Raw genomic sequence first — 19,726 nt, forward strand, 5'->3', positions numbered from 1 at the left:
CAAATGACATATCAGATAAAGGGCTAGTATCCAAAATCTACAAGGAACTCACCAAACTTCACACCCACAAAACAAATAACCCAGTGAAGAAATGGGCAGAAGACATGAACAGACACTTCTCCAAAGAGGATATCCAGATGGCCTACAGGCACATGAAACGATGCTTGACATCACTCATCATCAGGGAAACACAAATCAAAACCACACTGAGATACCACCTCATACCAGTCAGAGTGGCTAAAATGAACAAATCAAGACTATAGATGCTGGCGAGGGTGTGGAGAGATGGGCACCCTCCTACACTGTTGGTGGGAATGTAAACTGGTGCAGCCGCTCCGGAAAACAGTATGGAGGTTCCTCAAAAAACTATCCATAGAACTCCCCTATGACCCAGCAATAGCCCTGCTAGGGATTGACCCAAGGGATACAGAAATGCTGATGCATAGAAGCACATGTACCCCAATGTTCACAGCAGCACTGTCAACAATAGCCAAATCATGGAAAGAGCCTAAATGTTCATCACCTGATGAGTGGATCAAGAAGATGTGGTCTATATACACAATGGAGTACTGCATGGCAATGAGAAAGAATGAGATCTGGCCATTTGTAGGAAAATGGATGGACCTTGAGGGTGTCATGCTAAGAGAAATAAGCCAGGCGGAGAAGGACAGATACCATATGTTTGCACTCATAGTTCTAACAGGAGAACAGGAGAAACCTAATGGAGGACCAGGGGCAGGGGAAGAGGGAAACAGTTGGGGAGAGAGAGGGAAGCAAAACTTGAGACTACTGAATGCTGAAAACGAACTGAGGGCTGAAGGGAAAGGGGGAGGGGGGAAAAGAGATGGTGGTGATGGTGGAGGGCACTTGTGGGAAAGAGCACTGGGTGTTGTATGGAAATCAATTTGACAATAAAATATTAAAAAAAAAAAAGACTCAAGTGAAAAACTAAAAAAAAAAAAAGAAAACAATTCCTCACAGAACTCACCTGTCCATATAAATGATCTGAGGAAATTCCAGCTTATTGTGAATTTTCTCTGGCTGACCGAGGGACTGATTGAACTCAAATCTTGAGAGCTCAAAGGTCAACACTGGAGGCAGCTTTGTAAACCAACGCTGTGTCAGAAGAAAAAATATGAAAGAAAGAAGTTAATTTGAGGAAATAGAAAAAGCCAGATTTAAACTTTCTTTTTCTGGTATAAAATTTATATTCAAATCAAATTCACCCCAGAGCTTTCTTTTAAACCCCAATACTAAAATGACCACTTAGAATCAGGCCCTTCTAGAGAATATGGTTACGCATCCCTCAAGTTTCCATAGTTACAAGCCAGTCGACATTTGCTCAACTATTATCCTCAGAAATCACCACTCTTAAATGCAGGAACCGCACCAAGAAGCTACACAACTCATTCACTAACTTATTGGTATTCAAAAGAGGGTCAAAACCTGAAGAAAATGGCTAGCCTAACCAAAGAATTAGAAATTATGACCAAAGCAGCATATAACTATATAACTAAGGAGACCATGATCTCCATGAAATCGGCTCAAAACACTAATATGTGTACATACATACCATTTGTTCACAATCTATTAAACATACTGTGACTCCCCTTGATTTCTAAGAAGGAAACCTGAAATGGCCTCATGATTTTGAGTGCTCAAGTTTCTGAGAAAAGTCTCTGAACTCTAAGACTTTACAGATCAACCTAGAATATTAACCTTGAGTTTCAAGGAAAGAATGCACAGACTTATAAACAAGATCTCCACTGTTCCCAACCCCAGATGAGGAAAAGCTAACCCAGGAAAGGCATTTCTGCTCACTTCACCTGGATGCGAGAGGTGTGCAGGAACAGCCCTCCAATGCTCCCTTTACCAAAGGTGCAGACGGCTAAGCTCCCTTCACGCACCCCTGTTGGCATGAGGCAAATCCAGACAGCCTGGATTGCCCTCGGGGTCGACCTTAATCAGGATAAGAGTTCTCCTATTTTCTTTTATATAGGGCTCCCATTCGTGAATAAAGGTCTCCAGAGCCCTAAGGAGCTGCCGAATACCCCTTCTCTTCTTTAAGAGTGCGCATCGGCCAGGCATGCGCGGGACACATGTTGTGCCTCCCCGCCCCGAGTTAGGACCGTCCTCCCAAAGCCGGGGAGCCGGCAGCTCGGCCCTCCGGCTGCCTCGTGCGCTTTGACAAGGCTCACATCAGGCTCCCGATGTGGATTCAAAGACAGTCAGCAACTGAGTTGGAATCACCTCAGCCCACAGCTGTTTCAACACGGATGACGAAAGGAGAATGATCCAAGCTGTGCGGTACGGACAGTGGTGCTCCCGATTCACTACTTCTTAACCCAACTGGACCCAACGGGGGTACTGATTACCCGTGTTCTCCCTCTAACTCCCCCCTTCTTTCCATCCCACAAAAATAAATGAATATTAAACTTGAAAACTGTTAAAAGCAAAGGCAGACTTTACTATGAAGAACAGTAAATATTATAATAGGGAAAATATGCTAAATGGCATACCATAGGAGGTAATCACTGTACTTTTACCCTCCGAAAATATGGAGGCAGTGCGCTCTCCCTACTCAGGTACAGGTAGGCTTCAACAGAAAAAGAGAGACTTGATCATACTTAAAACATCAGAAGCAGCATACAACCTCACATGATTAACTCAAATGCATACTTTCGGTAAAGAATTCATTTATCAAACACTAGGACTGACTAACGCGTATCAACTCGTACTGAGACTTCAGACTTGTCCGACATGTGTGAAGGGTAAAGTTAGTTCCTATCTGATGGGAAGACAGTTTGCCACAAAGCTCAGTCCTACTTAACTGGCTCTGTCACCGGCAGAAAGAGAGACGTCCAACTTACCTCTTGTCCGTACTTCACCGAATGATCGGAAGGAAGCAGGTCAATGTCCCCCTCCACCATGGCCCCTTCCAAACACTCGTCTAAGTTGCGATAACCATTTACCTGAAGGGGATACTGGCCGAAGGTCTCATTGTTACAAAAGGGCTTTCCTAGGCAAAGAAACAGATTGCTCTTTTAAAGACGTCACTCGTATGACCTGAAGCCTTTTTTACTGGCACCACACAGACAGGTTATCTTCTTAATTCAGCAACTTGCCGAGAACCAGTTAGAAGAGTACGAGCCCGTACAGCAACTGCCAATGGCCAGTGGGTCCCGGCGCTGGCCACCGACGACCATGAACTTTCTTTCACAAGAAGAAAGACCACCAGACAGTGTATGCCTCCTGATCAAGGACTATGCACCTCTCGTGAATTACTCGTGCCAAAAAAAAGCCTTACCTGAATCTGATCAAACTCTAGATCCAACTACCAATTTGTAAAAAGAGGAGTCGAGACGAACATGGTAAAGTGTGTCATGGATGTGCACGTGGAGAAATTTTAGACTGTGGGGAATCCCAGAAACAACCTGGCTTCTTAATTTTTTTTTAAGTTCTTTTATTTATCTATCTTGAGAGGGAGTGTGTGAGCGAGAGAGCGCACAAGAGGGGAGGGGCAGAGAGAAGGAGAGACAGAATCTCAAGCAGGCTCCATGATGTCAGCAGAGAGCCTGACATGGGGCTCGAACCCACGAGCCGTGAGATCATGACCTGAGCCGAAGTCAAGAGGCAGAGGTTTAACTGACTGCAGCACCCAGGCACCCAAACAACCTAGCTGCTTAAAATACACATTTCAAGAGAAAAAAATATGGGGGGATAGTGTACAGATTTTGTGAGGAGGCCTAAAGGATTTATCAACCAAGTATAAACGATCCATAGTTGGATCCTGATTAAAACAAACTGTAAAAATAAACTCATTCCCTCCCCCCCAAATATATAAAATTTATAAAACAACTTGGAAATCTGGACACTGACTAGATATTTGATTAAGAAATGCTTTTTTGGAGTGAGGAGTGGTACTGAATTGTTTTAAAGAGAGTATCGGAGGGATAAGAGAAAGCACGAGTTAGGGAATGTCTGGCCATGGGCTGATGTTGCCGCATTCGTGCAGGTTTTTAGACTGCTCTATCTGCGTGTGTTAAAAATTCTCCATAGTTAAAAAAGAACTAAAATTACACATCCAACATGCAGGTTAGATAAGCTTCCATAGCAGAGAAACATTTTTTGGCAGTCTAACTCAATAAAGCCTTTTGAGATTAAGCATTGCATTGGGAAAAACAACATAGAGAAAACTGAGCAGCATCACTGCGGTGGACGTTAACACTAGATGTAGGCTGTGCAAAAATTCTACAATCTAATCTAACAATTCTCAGACACACACTACGCCCACTTCACAGATGAAGAGACTGAGGGTCTAGGCACTCACACAGTTTGCCCAGGATTACACACACACGAATAAGTGTGAACCGATACTCAGACCTGGGACGGCCTGACTCAAAAGCCTTGGCGAGGAAGACAGGTATGGTCACGGGTCTAGAATGAACGTTGAGAGGAAAGAATTTACCTTCACGAACCCCTTCAGTGAGGAAAGTCCCGTAGAATAGCTGCACCATTGGGTTTTCAGATTTGTTCCTAGGATTGCTGCTTTCAAAAAGAGGAAACAGTTCTCTATCATGTGGATCAGATAAGCTCTGCACTCAACCCAACCGGCATTCAAAAGCGATAACAGCGCATTTTCATCAGCCTCCGAGGAGCCAGACATGGTGTGAAATAAGGAACAGGCTAATTCAGTTCAATACGCATGGAACACACGCATGGGCCTGGCTGTGGGGAGCTGAACGTCTAACAGGAGGGTCCCACACGCAGGAAAATACATGTGTCCGTACACAGTCATTGCACACACACACACACACACACAACCAAGGGACATCTGTACACGAGTTACAGAACAGGACAGAAATGAGAATCAACCCTCTTGTGCAGTTTGCAAATAAACACAAAGTTTCCCCAGTGGCACAACATAAATGAACAAAACCGTTTCTTTCTACAAGCCCTTCTTAAACGGCTACTATGCAAGCTGCCGTGTGCCCAGCTGTCCTAAGACGTGCACTTCCTGCGCTCAGCATTAAAACAGTGTAGAAAATGTCTCAGCATCTGTATTCGAAAAGGGATCCTGGGAGTCTTCGCCTGGAATTTTCACTTCTGAAACTCATTTCGGTGACTGAAACGATTAAATGCAGGGTATTCACGTGATACCACTGCGCTCACATCTAGGACTGATCGGACTTTTTAATACATTTTGGAGCACGGGCTGTGACTTCAGCAGTTAAGAGTTACGGCCCTTTCAGTAAAAAGTTGCAGGTTAAGATGCTCATCTACATCCTCAGAGCCGAAACCGAAGGCAAGGATACAAAATGACAAGTATCTGAGTGGTGACCCCATGAAGTTTGGCAAAGCCCAGCAATTTCCGCTTGAGAAGCAAATCCCGACCTCTGCCCCCTCTCCCCCAGGGACCGCTGTGAGCAGGAAGGCGGTACAAACGAATCCTCAACACTCACTTAACATTCACGGCCAGCTGGAATGCGTCCTCCAGCCAATCCAGGAGCTTGTGTGTGAATTCACTCACATCTTGCTATAAGAGAGGCACAAATGGCAGAAGAGTTAGACCCCATACTAGAGGAAATGAAAATCTGCTCTCCTGCCACCAAGGAGTGAGACAGCGCTGCCTGAAAGGCCTTCTTCACTGAGGACCAGTATCAGGACGCTAGGAGCGCTGGAGGGCAGCCTCCGACTAGCCCGCGGCGACGGAAGAGACTAGAAGTCCCCCCCTGCTGGCCACACCTACTTGTAACCAACCAGCCAACAAATCTTCCCGGTATGCCTTAAAAAAAAAAGTCCACGGAAGGGACTACGGACAGTCCTCGAGAATAATATGAGCTCTGACTGGAGAAAGGAAAGTTTTATGAAATGTGTTGAGAATTTTGGAGAACTGCAGGACCTTGAGATAAATGAGGGAAAAATCAATTTTACACAGAAGGCGCTGCTCTGATGCGGACAGCTCTGTGTTTTAACAGAGGCCGGGAAAGCAAAGTCCTAACGTCTAGAAGAGAAAGACGGCCCAGAAAAGCTGCTGAACTTAGGGTTAGATGATATTAAAAACAGGGTTTGTGTCTGGGCCATCCCGAGGCGAAGGCGCAAAGGGCTTTACTGTTGTCGGTGGCCCCTTGCTATGAATCACCGGGGTGTTTTCCAATCTGCTCGTCTCTCCTCCAGCCGCCCCTGCCTGCGAACTTCGACCCTGTCTGCTTCCGGCCCTCGGTCCTGTTCACAGCTCCCTACGCGGCTGAGCTGAAGCGACATCGGCGTTAGAGCAACAAGGCAGGACGCCAAACGTCACCGGGCTGGAGGGAAAACACGAGAATGACGGGCTTCTCGCACCTGCTGTTCCTCGGGCGATCGGAATGCTCCCTTTAAGAGATCCAGGGCTGCTGAAGGGTCTACGAATTTGCGGTTTGATCCCAGCATCAGAGCAAACAAGTACTGAAGCTCTTGCATAAACAGGATATTTCTCTTTTCCTGTAGAGGAGACAGCAACGAGCACCCTTACAACCCCTCACTTGGGAAATTAGAACACAGCACCGAGAAGACTTGTCAGCGATCCCTCCCTAGATCTAGATCGGTCGGGACTCGAACTGTGTGACGGACACCCGGGAGGTCTGCGTGGGGCTGCCTTGAACGGAGGAGTCTCTATGTGGAAGCCAGAAAGGGAATCCCGGCAGAAAGGCAAAAAGATTTCTTTTCCTAAGCTGCTGCCCTGCCTCCCGTTAGGAAAGTGCATCCCCGACGTGAAATCCTGGGAAGGGTTAGGGCGCCGGCAGAAGGCCGCGTCCTCTGGCGAGCACCACAGGCCCTTCTGGAAGGGTCCAGGCCTCTGGCATCAGGTCCCGCGTTCTGCATCACTCGGCCTGGGCTGCCGAGCGGGACGCCTCCCGCGGAGCTCCCGCCCAGGGGCAGAGAGGCCGAGGCCGCCGGGCCGACCGGCCGGCGGCTTTGGCCAAACCTTCGGGACCCACGGGACCGAAGGGAGCTTGAGGAGTTCTCCCGCCTACTCACCGTGTGACTCGGGCAGTTTTCAAGAGCGTCCTGCGGGAGGCTGTAGCTGAGAACAAGCCGTCGAAATTCGGGCAGTTGGAAGAGAGACTGAAATAGAGAAACAGATTCCTAGCCTTTCTTTCAAAATAACTGCAGCAAAAAGAGATTTTTTACCTCAAAAGTGTGTATGCTGTCACCGGCTCTTTCTACTTCTACTCCAAGGAAATGATGATGGCTCCGCCTAAAAATTTAGCCGACCGAATTATCAGTTCTCTTAGGGGAAAACCAGAAACAACGCAGTGGCTAACGAGAGGGAGAGCCTGAATAAGCTACGACAACACAGGCTTTATTAGTCATTAACACTGCAGAGCAACTGTTTCCGTAACGGGGCCTAAGACCCAGCCGTGGGACCGACAGCATACGAGCCACAGGATCGACTCGGAGCAGTCTCGGAGCTGCGTTCTGTGGAGGGCCAAGTTCCAGAAAAAGAGAGAATAAAACGGTTTATCGTAAGGTTACATATATACAAGACACTGGCGCACTGTTTAGGGACCGACAGTCCGCGGACTTGCAGCGTTTATTTCGAAAGCGGGGTGCTGCATACACCCCTGTGTGCTCCTCTCCACTCTTCGTCACAGGAACAGTATTTTTTTTTTTAATTTTAACAGCAGTTATCTCTGGCTTATTGTTTGTAACTCATACACTTTTCTGCTATGAATATCTCTTGAGGGTTGACATTCTTACAAATCCTTTGTACAGAGAGAACGCCTCATCCCCACGCACTCCGCAGAAGATCCCTCAGGCCTGCCCACCGGAAGTCGGCTTCCCCTCAGCCATGCCCACCGGAAGGCGGCTTCCCCTCAGCCATGCCCACCGGAAGGCGGCTTCCCCTCAGCCATGCCCACCGGAAGTCTGGAAGCAGCATCAGGCCTCCGGCTTCCCTCCCACTGTGATGACCCAACAGTGGTTCGACCGACAGGAGGAGCATCCCCCCCCCCCCCCCCGGGCAGTGCCAGTGGAGCCCGGTCACGCTGCTGCACCAATGGTGATGTCGATCCGGAGCGGGGTGAGACCTCTCTGCTCCACACTCCACCTGCCCTCCTCTCTCCCCACCTCACCTGCCCCTTGCCCAGGTCATTCCCACTCCGACTGCGCCAGAGCATTTCCCAGGACTTCTGTTCCTCCACGAGGAGAATGGCTTGACGCTCACAAGTCATTCAGCTCCGCCTCCTCCCCTTCACCCCAGGCAGGCTTCCCCCAAAGACTCCGCCATCTTAAAAGCCATCGCAGTGCGAGCTAACACTACATTTCCCAATCCAGTGTGTCCACACGACCCTCCGGCACCTGCTGCTTCTCCTGCATCCTCTGTGTCACCTGACTGCACACTCCTCCTCTGCTCGGCACAGTGTACAACTTCAGAGGAACCTCCAAGCCCTTTCTCTTTCTCAACCGTCCACATCCAACGAGGAAGAAGCCACTTGGACTCCGCCTGCGGGGCTGCTCTTTGTAACCACCTCCTCCCCACCATCCCTACCAAGTGCTTTCGTCAGTCTCCCCTCCCTCCTCCCCTGGGTCACTGCTCATGGTTTCCCTGCCTCCAGGGACATCCCTTCCCGCCCCGCAGACAGATTCGCTTGCCACACGGGGTCCTGTCTTCCCGATATGACAGAAATACAGCCCTGGTTCACAGACACTTGCCACGGGTAACAGCTCTTCCTCGCCCAAGGCCTGGCCACACACACACCAACCGGACATCCTGTTAGCTCTGCCCTCAGAATAAAGGCAGAATCCAACCTCCTCCAAGGCCACCATCACCTCTGAGATGGGCAAGGGCAGTGGCCTCCTGTGCAGCTCTGTCCGCCTGTCCCTCACCACCTCCATTCTGTTCCCCTCACAGTGGCCACAGGAGGGGTCAGAGTTCATCACTGCTCTGCTCAGAAACCCCAGTGCCTCCCCCTCTGCTCCTGGCATCCCAGCCCCTCGGGCCTCCTGAGCCCCGTGAGCACACCAAGCCCACTCCTGTCTTGGGGCCCTTGCTCTGTGGTTTCCTCCACCTGGAATGTTCTCCCCGAAGCTGCCTGGCTCGCTCCGTCGCCTCTCATGTATCTGGCATCTGCTTCAACCCTATCGCCTGGGCGAGGCCAAAGCACACAGTTTATCTTGCGCCCTGACTCTCCCATCCCCCCCGCAGCAATTCCAACATGCCTAACCTTGCTCTGGTCTCCATCACACCGATCCTTACCTTCCATGTTCTGTACACTCAGGGAACTCTTTACTTCCCTACTTTACGGCTCTCGGTGTGTCTTGCCTCACAAGAATTCAAGTTCCACAAACCCAAGGCTCTGTCTTGCTTTTATTCATTCCTTTATCTCAAGGGCCTGGACCAGGGTGAGACACACAGTGGGTGTTCAACCAACATCTGCTGAGGGAACACAGTGAGTGCATCCATTCAGCCCAAGGACCCTTGGCTTTGCGAGCATCTTCTCTCTAGGGACACGTTCCTCCGGTCCATCTCTACACCCACATCTGAGGTCACATGCAGGATGCATCAATTCCGGAGAAGCAGCCAATTCTCAGATCCCACAGTCAGAAGAGCCCGTTCTTGAACTATAACCTGTCTTCTGACATTACTGATCCAATTACCCAGAGGACACCTGTTCTTTGACTTCATCAAGGCCCAAGCAAACGGACTCCCTTCGGTTCCGCCTAACCACCAGTCCCTTCCTGTCTCCACTCCTCCCTCTCTCTAGCTTTGATGCCAGTCTTTAACCAGCCCCCATTAAATCCTCAAACTGCCCTTGTCACTGAACCCATCAAAGCCCCCAACCTGAATAACTTTCATTTTCCACTTAAGAGTCTCAGCGCTGCTAAGAGAAAGTCCAGATAAAACAAGCCATCCTGATATCACTACCCATTTAAGGTCAACACCCTCCAGCAGACCTGCAGTTCGCAGAAATCCCACTGTCCTGCCCTGGTGCCGACTGGTCCCCACCGTCCACAGCCACTGTCCCGTTAACAACCCGACACCGTCCCTTCTGCAGGGACTCCGAAGATGGCTGCTTATTTCACAGGGATGATCAGAAGCCACCTCAGCTGTAATGCGTGGCGAGCATTTCTTCCTTCTCCTGTCCTCTGTTTCTCCCCTGGCCTTTTCCTGCTCGGGCCTGATCCCTCCCTCCAGGCTCCTTCTCGGGTTTTCTCAGAAACCTTACTCTGCGATCCTCTCTGTGCCTTTCTTTTTTCCTTTTTCTTTTCTTCTCTTTTCTCTTCTTTTCATGTTTATTCATTTTCTGAGAGAGAAAGGGAAAGCGTGGGCAAGGGAGGGGAAGAAGGAGGGAGGAGGGGGAAGGACCCAAAATGGGCTCCATGCTGACAGCAGAGAGGCCCCTGCGCGCCTTTCAATGTGCCCACAGGTGAGAAGGCTGAGGAGGCTGTGAGGGTAGGCGGGGACCTCAGTCTCTCTCCCCAATCCTCTCTGAAAGGACGGACTGAGGTCCCTCATTCCGCATTCCTTCCCACGTGCTAGCCTCAACACAGACAGCCAGCATCTTCGTGAAGCGGAGGAGGGGCATCAGCCCACTTCACTGCTCTAAACCTGCCAATGCTTTCCCACCGCAGAGTCAATCCCTAAGTCCTCATCATGACCCTGAGCTCCCCCACGTCACCTCCACCACCTTTCTGACGGCATCACGGTTCCCCGCCCTTGAGCACTCAGTTCTGCCCTCTTCCTGTCTCCCAGCATGTGAAGCAAGCTCCTGAGCCTGGGTTTTTTGCATGCTGTTCCCCTGCCTGCAGGGCCCTGTGTGTAACTATAGGGCGCATTCCCTCAGCCCCTTCAGGCCCCTTCCCTGCCCCGCTCCTCCTCCCTTCTCTCCTCTTTACAGCCCTTCTCACCCCGATATATGGATTTTACTGTCCATCCCACCAGGCTCTTCAAAGTAAACTCTTTGTTAACAACTTTCACTTATTCACTGCTGTTTCCCCGGTGCGAACACAGGGCCAGGCCCAGAGTCAGCTGCATGAATCTGGACCTTACATGTGGGAAGGGAGGCCTCCACTTCTGGCCGAGCAGCCGGGTAGAGGTCAAGTACCACGAAGGGGAAGACTGGCGGGGCAGGATCAAGGGCCGCACTGCGGCCCTGTTAAGGTTAAGATGCCCGGGAGGTACTTCCGGAGAGGCGGCACTCTCTCGGTGGGGGGCGGGGGGTTCATCACTCCCGGGGCTCTGTCACCGGCTCTAAGCTGCGGATTCCTACAGCTCTGTCTGTAGCCCGGATCTTCTTCCTGAACAACAGATTCAAGTAGTTGCCGGCTTACGCGCATCTTCGTGACACAGCTTAAACTCAGCACGGGCAGAACCAAACTGAGATCCTGCTCCTCACACACACCCGAATAGTCCTCTTCCGGGTCCGACAGCGCTATCATCCGCCTGGGTTCTCAAGCTAGAAACCCTGGCGTCTCTCTCGGTGGTCTCCTGCATATCCTCTCCAGCCAACCACTCCCCCAGCACCTGCAGATCTATCTGCTGCACGACTCTAGAACGCTTCGACCTCTCTCCTGGCATGGCGCATGCCACTTCCCTGTTCCAGGCCGCCATCTTTTCCTGCCTGGCTATCTATCCCCGTCCCAACTGCTTTCTCCACATTAACTCTTGCTCTGCTGTAATACACTTTTCAGTCAAAACGCTGATCCAAACCACCTATTGGACATATTTACAACCGAATTTGCTACCACAGGGTATTTTGTTTTTAGCACTGCCTAATTTAGACACCAGACCACCTAGATCCAAACACAGGAGAGCAACCAAAACACAGCAAGGCCATGGGGGAAAAGGTCTGTTCCCATTTCTCGAAGCTAGGTTTCTCAGCTTTCAGTTCAATAAACAACAAAGTTGTTTCCAAAAGACGCTGTTGTTTCTTCAACGTCATACCTGAATGACAGCACTGAACCAACACGTGTTGCCAACATTCTTCAGCCCGACTGGCCAACCGCCGACTCTCCTCCAGTCGTTAGGGTTGGGATTTTCTCCCCAGACTTCACAGCGTTTTCTCTTTGAGCGTTTAGTTTCTGCAGAGGCTGCCTCGCGCATCCTACATTGTGCCAACGTGGCACACAACAAAAAAGGAAAAAGTTAAAGAACAATGGGTTATGTGGAGAAAGACGATCATCTTTCATAGGTAATTCAAAATACCGGATACGGTATTTCCTGGGTAATCACTGCACTATACAGTAACTATAAGATTATAATCCAAGTGAAAAGTAAGGTTTAGACAGGGATGTTAATCTTTCCGTAACAGAGATTATTACCAATAAGGTCCATGATGGAACCAAGCTGACACTCAAAGTCTATTTATGGCTGCCATATTAAAAGTTTCAGATTTCAGCAACAGTGCCCTATCTCAGACCTTGCCATTGAGAGAGGCAAGAAAGACATGTTGCGGATAAGGGCCTTCAGACTGCCTGGTGCACAAACCCTGTCCCTGGGTTTCCCTGAAGTGACTCAGCAGTGTGAGGGGATCGTCATGGCCAGAAACTGACGGGCCACCGCTGGAACTAGAGGTTAATGAAGAATACCAGGCAATCGTCAAACTACGACCCATTCAGAAAAGGTATCCGTGGTCACTTCTGAGACAGTGGAGTTGAGTGGTAACTCCCTTTAAGGAGCCGATAACACAACCCTCAATGTATGAAGGCTCCAAGTTCATCTTAAAGGGGATGCACACTGCCCAATGCTCGTGCTGGGGTGGGTTTTCTCCCCCTCGCAAGGGCTTGCAGGCTGCTACTCAAAGACCACATCTGCTGCAAGACCTCTGTCGTATTTGGCTTTGCCGGAAAGTAAACAAGAGCAAGTGAGCTAATGGGAATTTAAATTTTCTCCTAAAAGAAACTTCATTTGGATGCAATTAAGAGAACATGGCAGAACTGTCCCTCAGCGGCTCCACAGCTATTACTGCCTCTGACCTACATACTAATGTGGGGAGAAGGATGACATTGCATCAGTGACCTGTTCAGATCTCTTCCATCAGCTTGAATCTGGGGGGACTCCAATAGACTCAAAGCAATGGCAGCCTGTAGATCATCTTTGTTATCGTGAGTAAGGTCTATCACTTCTGGAAGAGAAACAAATCTAATTAGTCGATGTGTAGGAAACACCGTCCTTCTGGCTGAACAGGAGGGAAAAAGGCAAAGGCATTCACAAAACGGGAGACGCGCCCTAGCTCCCACGCCGCTGCCCTACGTGTGGAACGCTTTATTACTCCGCGCCGGGTCAAATGAGGAACTCGCAGCTGTATGGTGACCTTAAGACTAGCCAAGAGGACAGGAACAATAAGCTACTGAGACGCAACAAGTCACACAGCCCCTTCCGCAGTCTTATCCCACAGAGTAGAAGACACACCAATATCCGTAGGTTCCCTGGGTTCTTTATCTGTCATCATAAACCATCAGCTAAACACTGAACGTTCAAGGAACAGACATTTTCAATCTCACACAAACTATTCTAGGGAACAGAAGACACACTCCCCAGGGGCGCTTGGGTGGCTCAACTGGTTGAGTGTTCGACTCTTGATTTCTGGCTCAGGTCACGATCTTGTGGTCTGTGGGGTCAGGCTCTGGGCTGACAGCATGAGGCCTGCTTGGCATTCCCTTGCTCCTTCTCTCTCTGACGCTCCCCCCACCCCCTTCTATCTCTCTCAAAACAAATAAACAAAAAAGAAGATGATCACATACTCCTCAACTCATTTAAAGAAGTCAGCGTGACATGTAGATATATCCCAAACCAGTCCGGAATAGGAAGAGAAAGGAAAAGCAACAAACATAAGCAGAGATGTAAAAAAAGAAACAAGATATTAGCAAATAAAACCCAATAATCTACCCCCAAAAACCGAATAGTAACACTACACTGAGTCCATTGCAGAATGAAGTACTGAGCTAACATTAGAAAATAGAGCTGCAAAATACACTTAAAGGAACAATCATCTCAATAGATATAGAAAAAGTACTTAATAAATAACATTCAACTCTATTCAGGAAGCCAACTAAGAAGAAAAGAGAATATTCGTAGGCTGAGAAAGAGTATCCATGAGCAGTCCACAGCAAAGTTTGTAATTATGAAATTTCACATTTATTTTAAAACCAAGACAAAAATGTCTACTATCAGGACTTTTATTCACTGTGGTTCTAAACATTCTGGCCAGTTCTTACAATTAAGAAAATAAAAGGGGTGCTTGGGTGGCTCAGTCCATTAAGCACCTGACTCCTGATTTCGGCTCAAGTCATGATCTCACGGTTCATGAGTTCGAGCCCCGCAATGGGCTTCATGCTGACAGCGAGCACAGAGCCTGCTTGGGATTCTCTGTCCCCTCTCTCTGCCCCTCTCCCACTCATGCTCTCTCTCTCAAAAATAAATAAATAAACATTTTTTAAATAAATAAAAAAGCTCATACAACTGGATAATAACCTGAAAGCTCAATTTTAAAAAACGGGCAAAGAATTTGAATAGACATTTCTCCAAAGAAGATCTACAAATGGCCAATAAGCACATGAAAAGATGCTCAACATCATTAGCCATTAAGGAAATGCAAATCAAAACTACAATGAGCTATCACCCCGCACCCACTAGGATGGCTAGTACCCAAAACAAAAAAGACAAAACAGGAAAATAACAAGAGCTGATGAGGATTTGGAGAAATTGGAGCCCTTGTGTGCAGCTGCGGGGCAAGTTTGGAGAACCAAGTCTGGCAGCCCTTCAAAATGCTAACCATACAAAGCCTTAGGCACTGGACCAGGCAAGGACTTCTTAGATAGGACACCAAGAGCACAGGGAACAAAAACAAAAATTGGCAAATGGGACTAAATCAAACTTAAAAAAATTTTTTGTGCATGAAAGGCTACAATCAGTAGAGGAAATGGGGCACTTGGGCAGCTCAGACGATTAAGCGTCTGACTTCAGCTCAGGTTGTGAACCCGTGGTTCATGAGTTCGGGCCCTGCATTGGGCTCTGGGCTGACAGTGCGGACGGAGCCTGCCTGGGATCCTCTGTCCCCTCCTCTCTCTGCTCCTCTTTCCTTCCCTACATGTGTGCACACACTCTCTTTCTCTCTGTCTCTCAGAAATAAAAGTTTAAAAAAAAAGATGTAAATAGAGTAAAAAATCAAATTGCAGAACGGGAGGAAATATTTACCAATCACATATCTGATAGAAGGGTTAATATCCAGGGGCACCTGGGTTGCTCAGTCAGTTAAGCATCCGACCCTTTGGTTGCAGCTCAGGTCATGGTCTGGCGGTGTGGTGTCATGAGTTCAAGCCGCATGTCGGCTCTGTGCTGGTGGCATGGAGCCTGCTTGGGATTCTCTCTGCCCTCCCCAACTCACACTGCCTCTCTCTCAAACAAAATTTTTTAAAAAGGGTTGATATCTAGAACATATAAGAACTCCTACAACTCAAAATAAAAACCCAATTTGAAAACCGGCGAAGGACCGTGGCGCCTGGGAGACTCAGCCGGTGAAGCATCTGACTCGGCTCAGGTCACGATCCCGCCATCTGTGAGCTCGGGCCCTGCACCAGGCTCATGTCTTCGACGTGACAGAATAGAAGACAGATCACACACACACCACTGCCTGTGACGCAGTCATGCCAGTTACGCATCTAAGTCTACAAGAAAGACAAGGGACAGAAAGATACCACAGGAATGAAATCCACAAATTTCAGAACTTGGAAATCTGACAGAACAAAGAACTTGATTTCTCTGGACCTTACACAGCAAGTAAAGAAGAGAGAGGGAATTAATGCATAGAGAGCGTCTTGAAAGACATTTGGAACACGTGTAATGTTTTAACGCCACCGGGATCATTATTTTTCCAAACCAACTTGCAAGCATACTATTAATGACATGATCAAGGACATTTCTTCATGGGTATTTGAGTGAGATCACAGAACTATTAATTCCTAAAGTGTGATATTGTTGCATCTACAAAAACAGTCCGCTTTTAGAAAACTTAAAACAAGAAAGTTCACACAGAGTTGTTACATGACCCAGTAATTCCATTCATAGGTACCCATACCCAAGAATTAAAAACAGATCCTCCAAGAAATAGAATGGGAAACATGAAAATCTAATATAACACAGAGCTGATACCGCCTATCAGGGGGTACATAAGCCTTTCTAATAAAAGTACTAGGACGAGGCACCAGCTGTCTGGGGACCAGGGGCGTGGCAAGGACTCTGTGTCCTTCCTTACCTTATGCTTTGTCTTCTGCCTCCAAATCCACTTCAGACGGATTACAGAACGTGAAAAGCAGAACATTACAATATTCATATCCCATGACTGCAGGGCATAAAAGGAGTTCTTAAACAAAAAACATAAACCACAGGAAAAGACTGATAAATGTAGCCACAATAAAACTGAGCTATTTAGCTCACCACCATAGTGTAAAAACCCAAGTCCCCAACATGGAAAGGATGTCTGTGACACAAATCCAAAAAAGTGGGTTAATATCAAATATGTATAAGATACATTATACATATTTGTGCGGTCAGCACAGAACCCAATGCGGGGCTCGAACCCATAAACTTCGAGATCGTGACCTGAGCCGAAGCCAGATGCTTAACCGACTGAGCCACCAGGTGCCCCTATCAAGCCTAAGGTTCTTATCAGTAAGAGAGTGTCAGGAATCAAGGAAGAATCAGGAGAAAAGCAAACAGAAAAATCGGAGCAGAAGACCCAAGGAGACATTTTCCTCATGGGGGCACGTGAGTGGGCAAAAGCAAAGAGTTGCCCAATCTCATTACCAGTGTAAAAAAATTCTCACTGAAAACAAGATATTTTGTATCAAAAATATGGGCAACAATTTTACAGCCTAACCAGTTTGAGAGCAACGGGTATCCCCAAATCCTGTTAGTGGGAGTTTAACGAATAGGTCAAGAATCCTTCTGGAAAATATCATTACCTATAAAGGTGAAGACGACTGTATCTTCCTACTCACCAGTGACACTCGGGGTTTAGGCTAACTAAGGACACTCTTGCGCACCTGCACGAGACACATAATCAAGCAGCTCACAGCAGCCTTGTTCGCAACAGCAAAAACAAAAAAACACAACGTAACAACCCCAAGTCAATAAACAAATCCAGACTATGAAATACTACACACCAGTAAGAGTAAAGGAAGTAGTTAATAACCTTCAATATGAATGCGTTTCAAAAAGAGAAATCTTAACCAAACAGCATCACTATTGCACTAAAAATATATACAAGAATATTCGCAGCAGCACTATTCAGAATAGCTCAAAACTGCAAAAAGCCCAAATACTCATTAACGCCGGCTGCCCCCGCTGATGGCTCCCTCCTCCAGGAAGGCTTTTTGGCTTCTAGAGTCCCGTTTTCCCAGCCCCCCGGGTGTTCCTCCAACCTCCCTGGACACTGTCCACCTGCCACGGCCTCTGGGCACCAGGAGTGTCCACTTCTAGTCACTGAACCTGCCCCCTGCCATCCACACCTACCCCCTTGGGAAGCTCACCCAGTCTCCCAATCTCCCAGACCGTTCACAGGTTCACGATTCCAAGCTTTGTCTCTCTGCAGCCGACCTCTCCCCGGGGCCGCACACTTGGGTCCCACTGCCTTTCAGACCCTCCACCTGATGTCTCAGCGCCGCCAGAGGACCTTGTCACCTGCCATTCTTCTCTGGCGGCACCTGCTCCAGCATTTCTGCGGCTCAGGCACAAAACCAGGAGCCCCTTCAAGTCCTCTCTCTTTCACACCCCTGATCTCCGCTGCCAGCAAATCGCACTCGCAAGGCCTCCCCACCCCTCCACCCCCACCTCTTGGCCCCCACCGCCAGACCCCGCAAAGCCTCCTCACTGTCCTGGGCTCCCTGCTCTGATCCCTGCTCGCCCTCTCGCCCCGCAACTCCGTTCTCAACAGAGCCGTCAGAACGACCTTTAGGAAGTGGAAACCAGCTGACGTCATTCCCCGGCTCCAAACTGTCCAACGGCCTAGCCCCCAGCTAGAGGGAAAGCCAAGCACGCGCCCAGGCTCCGTGTGACCTGCGTGCTGGTCCCTCTGCCGCCTCACCTCCCGCTGCCCTCCTCACTCCCTGGGCCTCCGTCCGGCCTCCCAGCCGCCCTTGAGCCGCTGCTGACGGCCATCCCTGTCTTCAGGCCTCGTGGCTCGCTCGCGCGCCTCCTTTCCACTCTTCAAAGTCTCAGCCCATTTAAAATGCAATCCCCAGTGCTCCTTTTTCCACTTCTCTTTCTTTAAGTTTATTTATTTGGGGGGAGGGGCAGAGAGAGAGGGAGAGAGAGAGAGAGAGAGAGAGAGAGAGAGAAAGAATCCCAAGCAGGCTCTGTACTGTCAGCACAGAGCCCAAGGTGGGGCTCAAATTCACAACCTGTCAGATCATGACCTGAGCCGAAATCAGGAGTCACACGCTCAACCGACTGAGCCACCCAGGCGCCCTTCCTTTCTCCATTTCTTTCATTCCTTCCTTTACTTTTCCCTCTGGTACTTAACATGTTCTAATATGTCGCATAATTTACTTAATGACTTGTGGGTCCCCCACAAGAAAATAAGCAACACAAACGCAGGGAATCACATACTTCTGCTCATCTCCAGTGCCTAGAAGGGTGCTGGGCACATAGGAGGTGCCCATTAAATAAGTGCAGAATGAATGAATGAATGAATCCACGTGATTGCTTCAACTGTGCCTGACGCACAGTGATGGCTCGACACTCAGCGACCATCAGCATTATTCCCGAAGGGCTGATGTCCCTGGGGAGAAAGGCAGGCACGCTCATCTCTATGTTCTGCTGGGTCAGCGCAGGACAGAGACTGGGTGCACCTACTTGCTAGTACTTCTTTGCTGGCAGCTCTCCCCTCCACGTCAGATGGTTCTGTAGCAACAACGTCTTGTCCGGGCTCCTTAACCCTTTCCTCGGTGAGGAGGCTGACGGCCTGGGTGATGTCACCGTTACTGGCCTGGAGAAAGGGAAAACGTAGAAATTTCTAAAGTGAAGCATCACAGCTTTTAAAATAAATAGTGAGTATTTTTGATTTAACTCCTGACCACCCTGGTGACATTCTGAGTAAGTCAAGGCACAAGTCTAGGGTAGAAAGGAGAAGAGAGTGTGGCGAAGAATACAAAGCTCAAGCTTACATCAAATGGCCGGTTACAGGAAGGCACCCGCCAGGCTCTGATGTCCCGCAACACGCAAAGAATGAAATCTTGTCCTCACTGCTGTTACTCCTGACTTACAGGCTAGCGATGACATATCAAAAGGGGGGGTGACAGTTAAAACAGAGACTATTTAAAAGTGTACGTTATATGGAAACCAACCTGACAATAAACTATTAAAAAATAATAAAAATTTTAAAAAGTATATGATTTGTAGATTACATTGTACAATACTCTTATGAGTAATCTATTAACATCATGTTTAGGGGCGCCTGGGTGGCTCAGTCGGTTAAGCATCCAGCTTTGGCTCAGGTCATGATCTCATGGTTCGTGGGTTCGAGCCCCGCGTCAGGCTCTGTGCTGACAGCTAGCTCAGAGCCTGGAGCCTGCTTTGGATTTCATGTCTTTTTCTCTCTCTGCCCCTCCCTGTTCGCTCTCTGTCTCTGTCTCGCAAAAATAAATAAATGTAAAAAAATATATAGCTATGACATATCAAAAGTGGTCTGACAGTTAAAACAGAGACTATTTAAACGTGTATGATTTGTAGATTACATTGTACAAT

General features: G+C 48.5%; 1 protein-coding gene across 13 annotated transcripts in view; it reads right to left on the reverse strand.

The window, feature by feature from the left end:
- Positions 1 to 19,726, reverse strand: part of USP28 (ubiquitin specific peptidase 28) — a 44,330-nt gene that overhangs the window by 23,864 nt on the left and 740 nt on the right. For 4 of the 13 annotated variants that reach the window (XR_003915173.1, XM_029956298.1, XM_029956295.1 and 1 more), the window contains exons 2-10: positions 18,836 to 18,968; positions 13,001 to 13,106; positions 11,927 to 12,086; positions 7,018 to 7,104; positions 6,343 to 6,480; positions 5,463 to 5,536; positions 4,469 to 4,548; positions 2,871 to 3,019; positions 989 to 1,116 (exon numbers count right to left, since the gene is read on the reverse strand). Coding sequence is in view for 12 of the 13 variants with exons in the window: in XM_029956298.1 (XP_029812158.1) it covers positions 989 to 1,116; positions 2,871 to 3,019; positions 4,469 to 4,548; positions 5,463 to 5,536; positions 6,343 to 6,480; positions 7,018 to 7,104; positions 11,927 to 12,086; positions 13,001 to 13,106; positions 18,836 to 18,968 (1,055 nt within the window). In the remaining variant the exon portion in view is untranslated. Of the gene's footprint in view, positions 1 to 988; positions 1,117 to 2,519; positions 2,601 to 2,870; positions 3,020 to 4,468; positions 4,549 to 5,462; positions 5,537 to 6,342; positions 6,481 to 7,017; positions 7,105 to 10,208; positions 10,241 to 11,926; positions 12,087 to 13,000; positions 13,107 to 18,835; positions 18,969 to 19,146; positions 19,249 to 19,726 lie in introns of those variants that run through there. The other 9 variants (XM_029956299.1, XM_029956292.1, XM_029956297.1 and 6 more) reach the window with 8 other exon arrangements.

Source organism: Suricata suricatta, chromosome 11 (genome assembly GCF_006229205.1).
Source record: "Suricata suricatta isolate VVHF042 chromosome 11, meerkat_22Aug2017_6uvM2_HiC, whole genome shotgun sequence".
Taxonomy (NCBI): Eukaryota; Metazoa; Chordata; class Mammalia; order Carnivora; family Herpestidae; genus Suricata; species Suricata suricatta.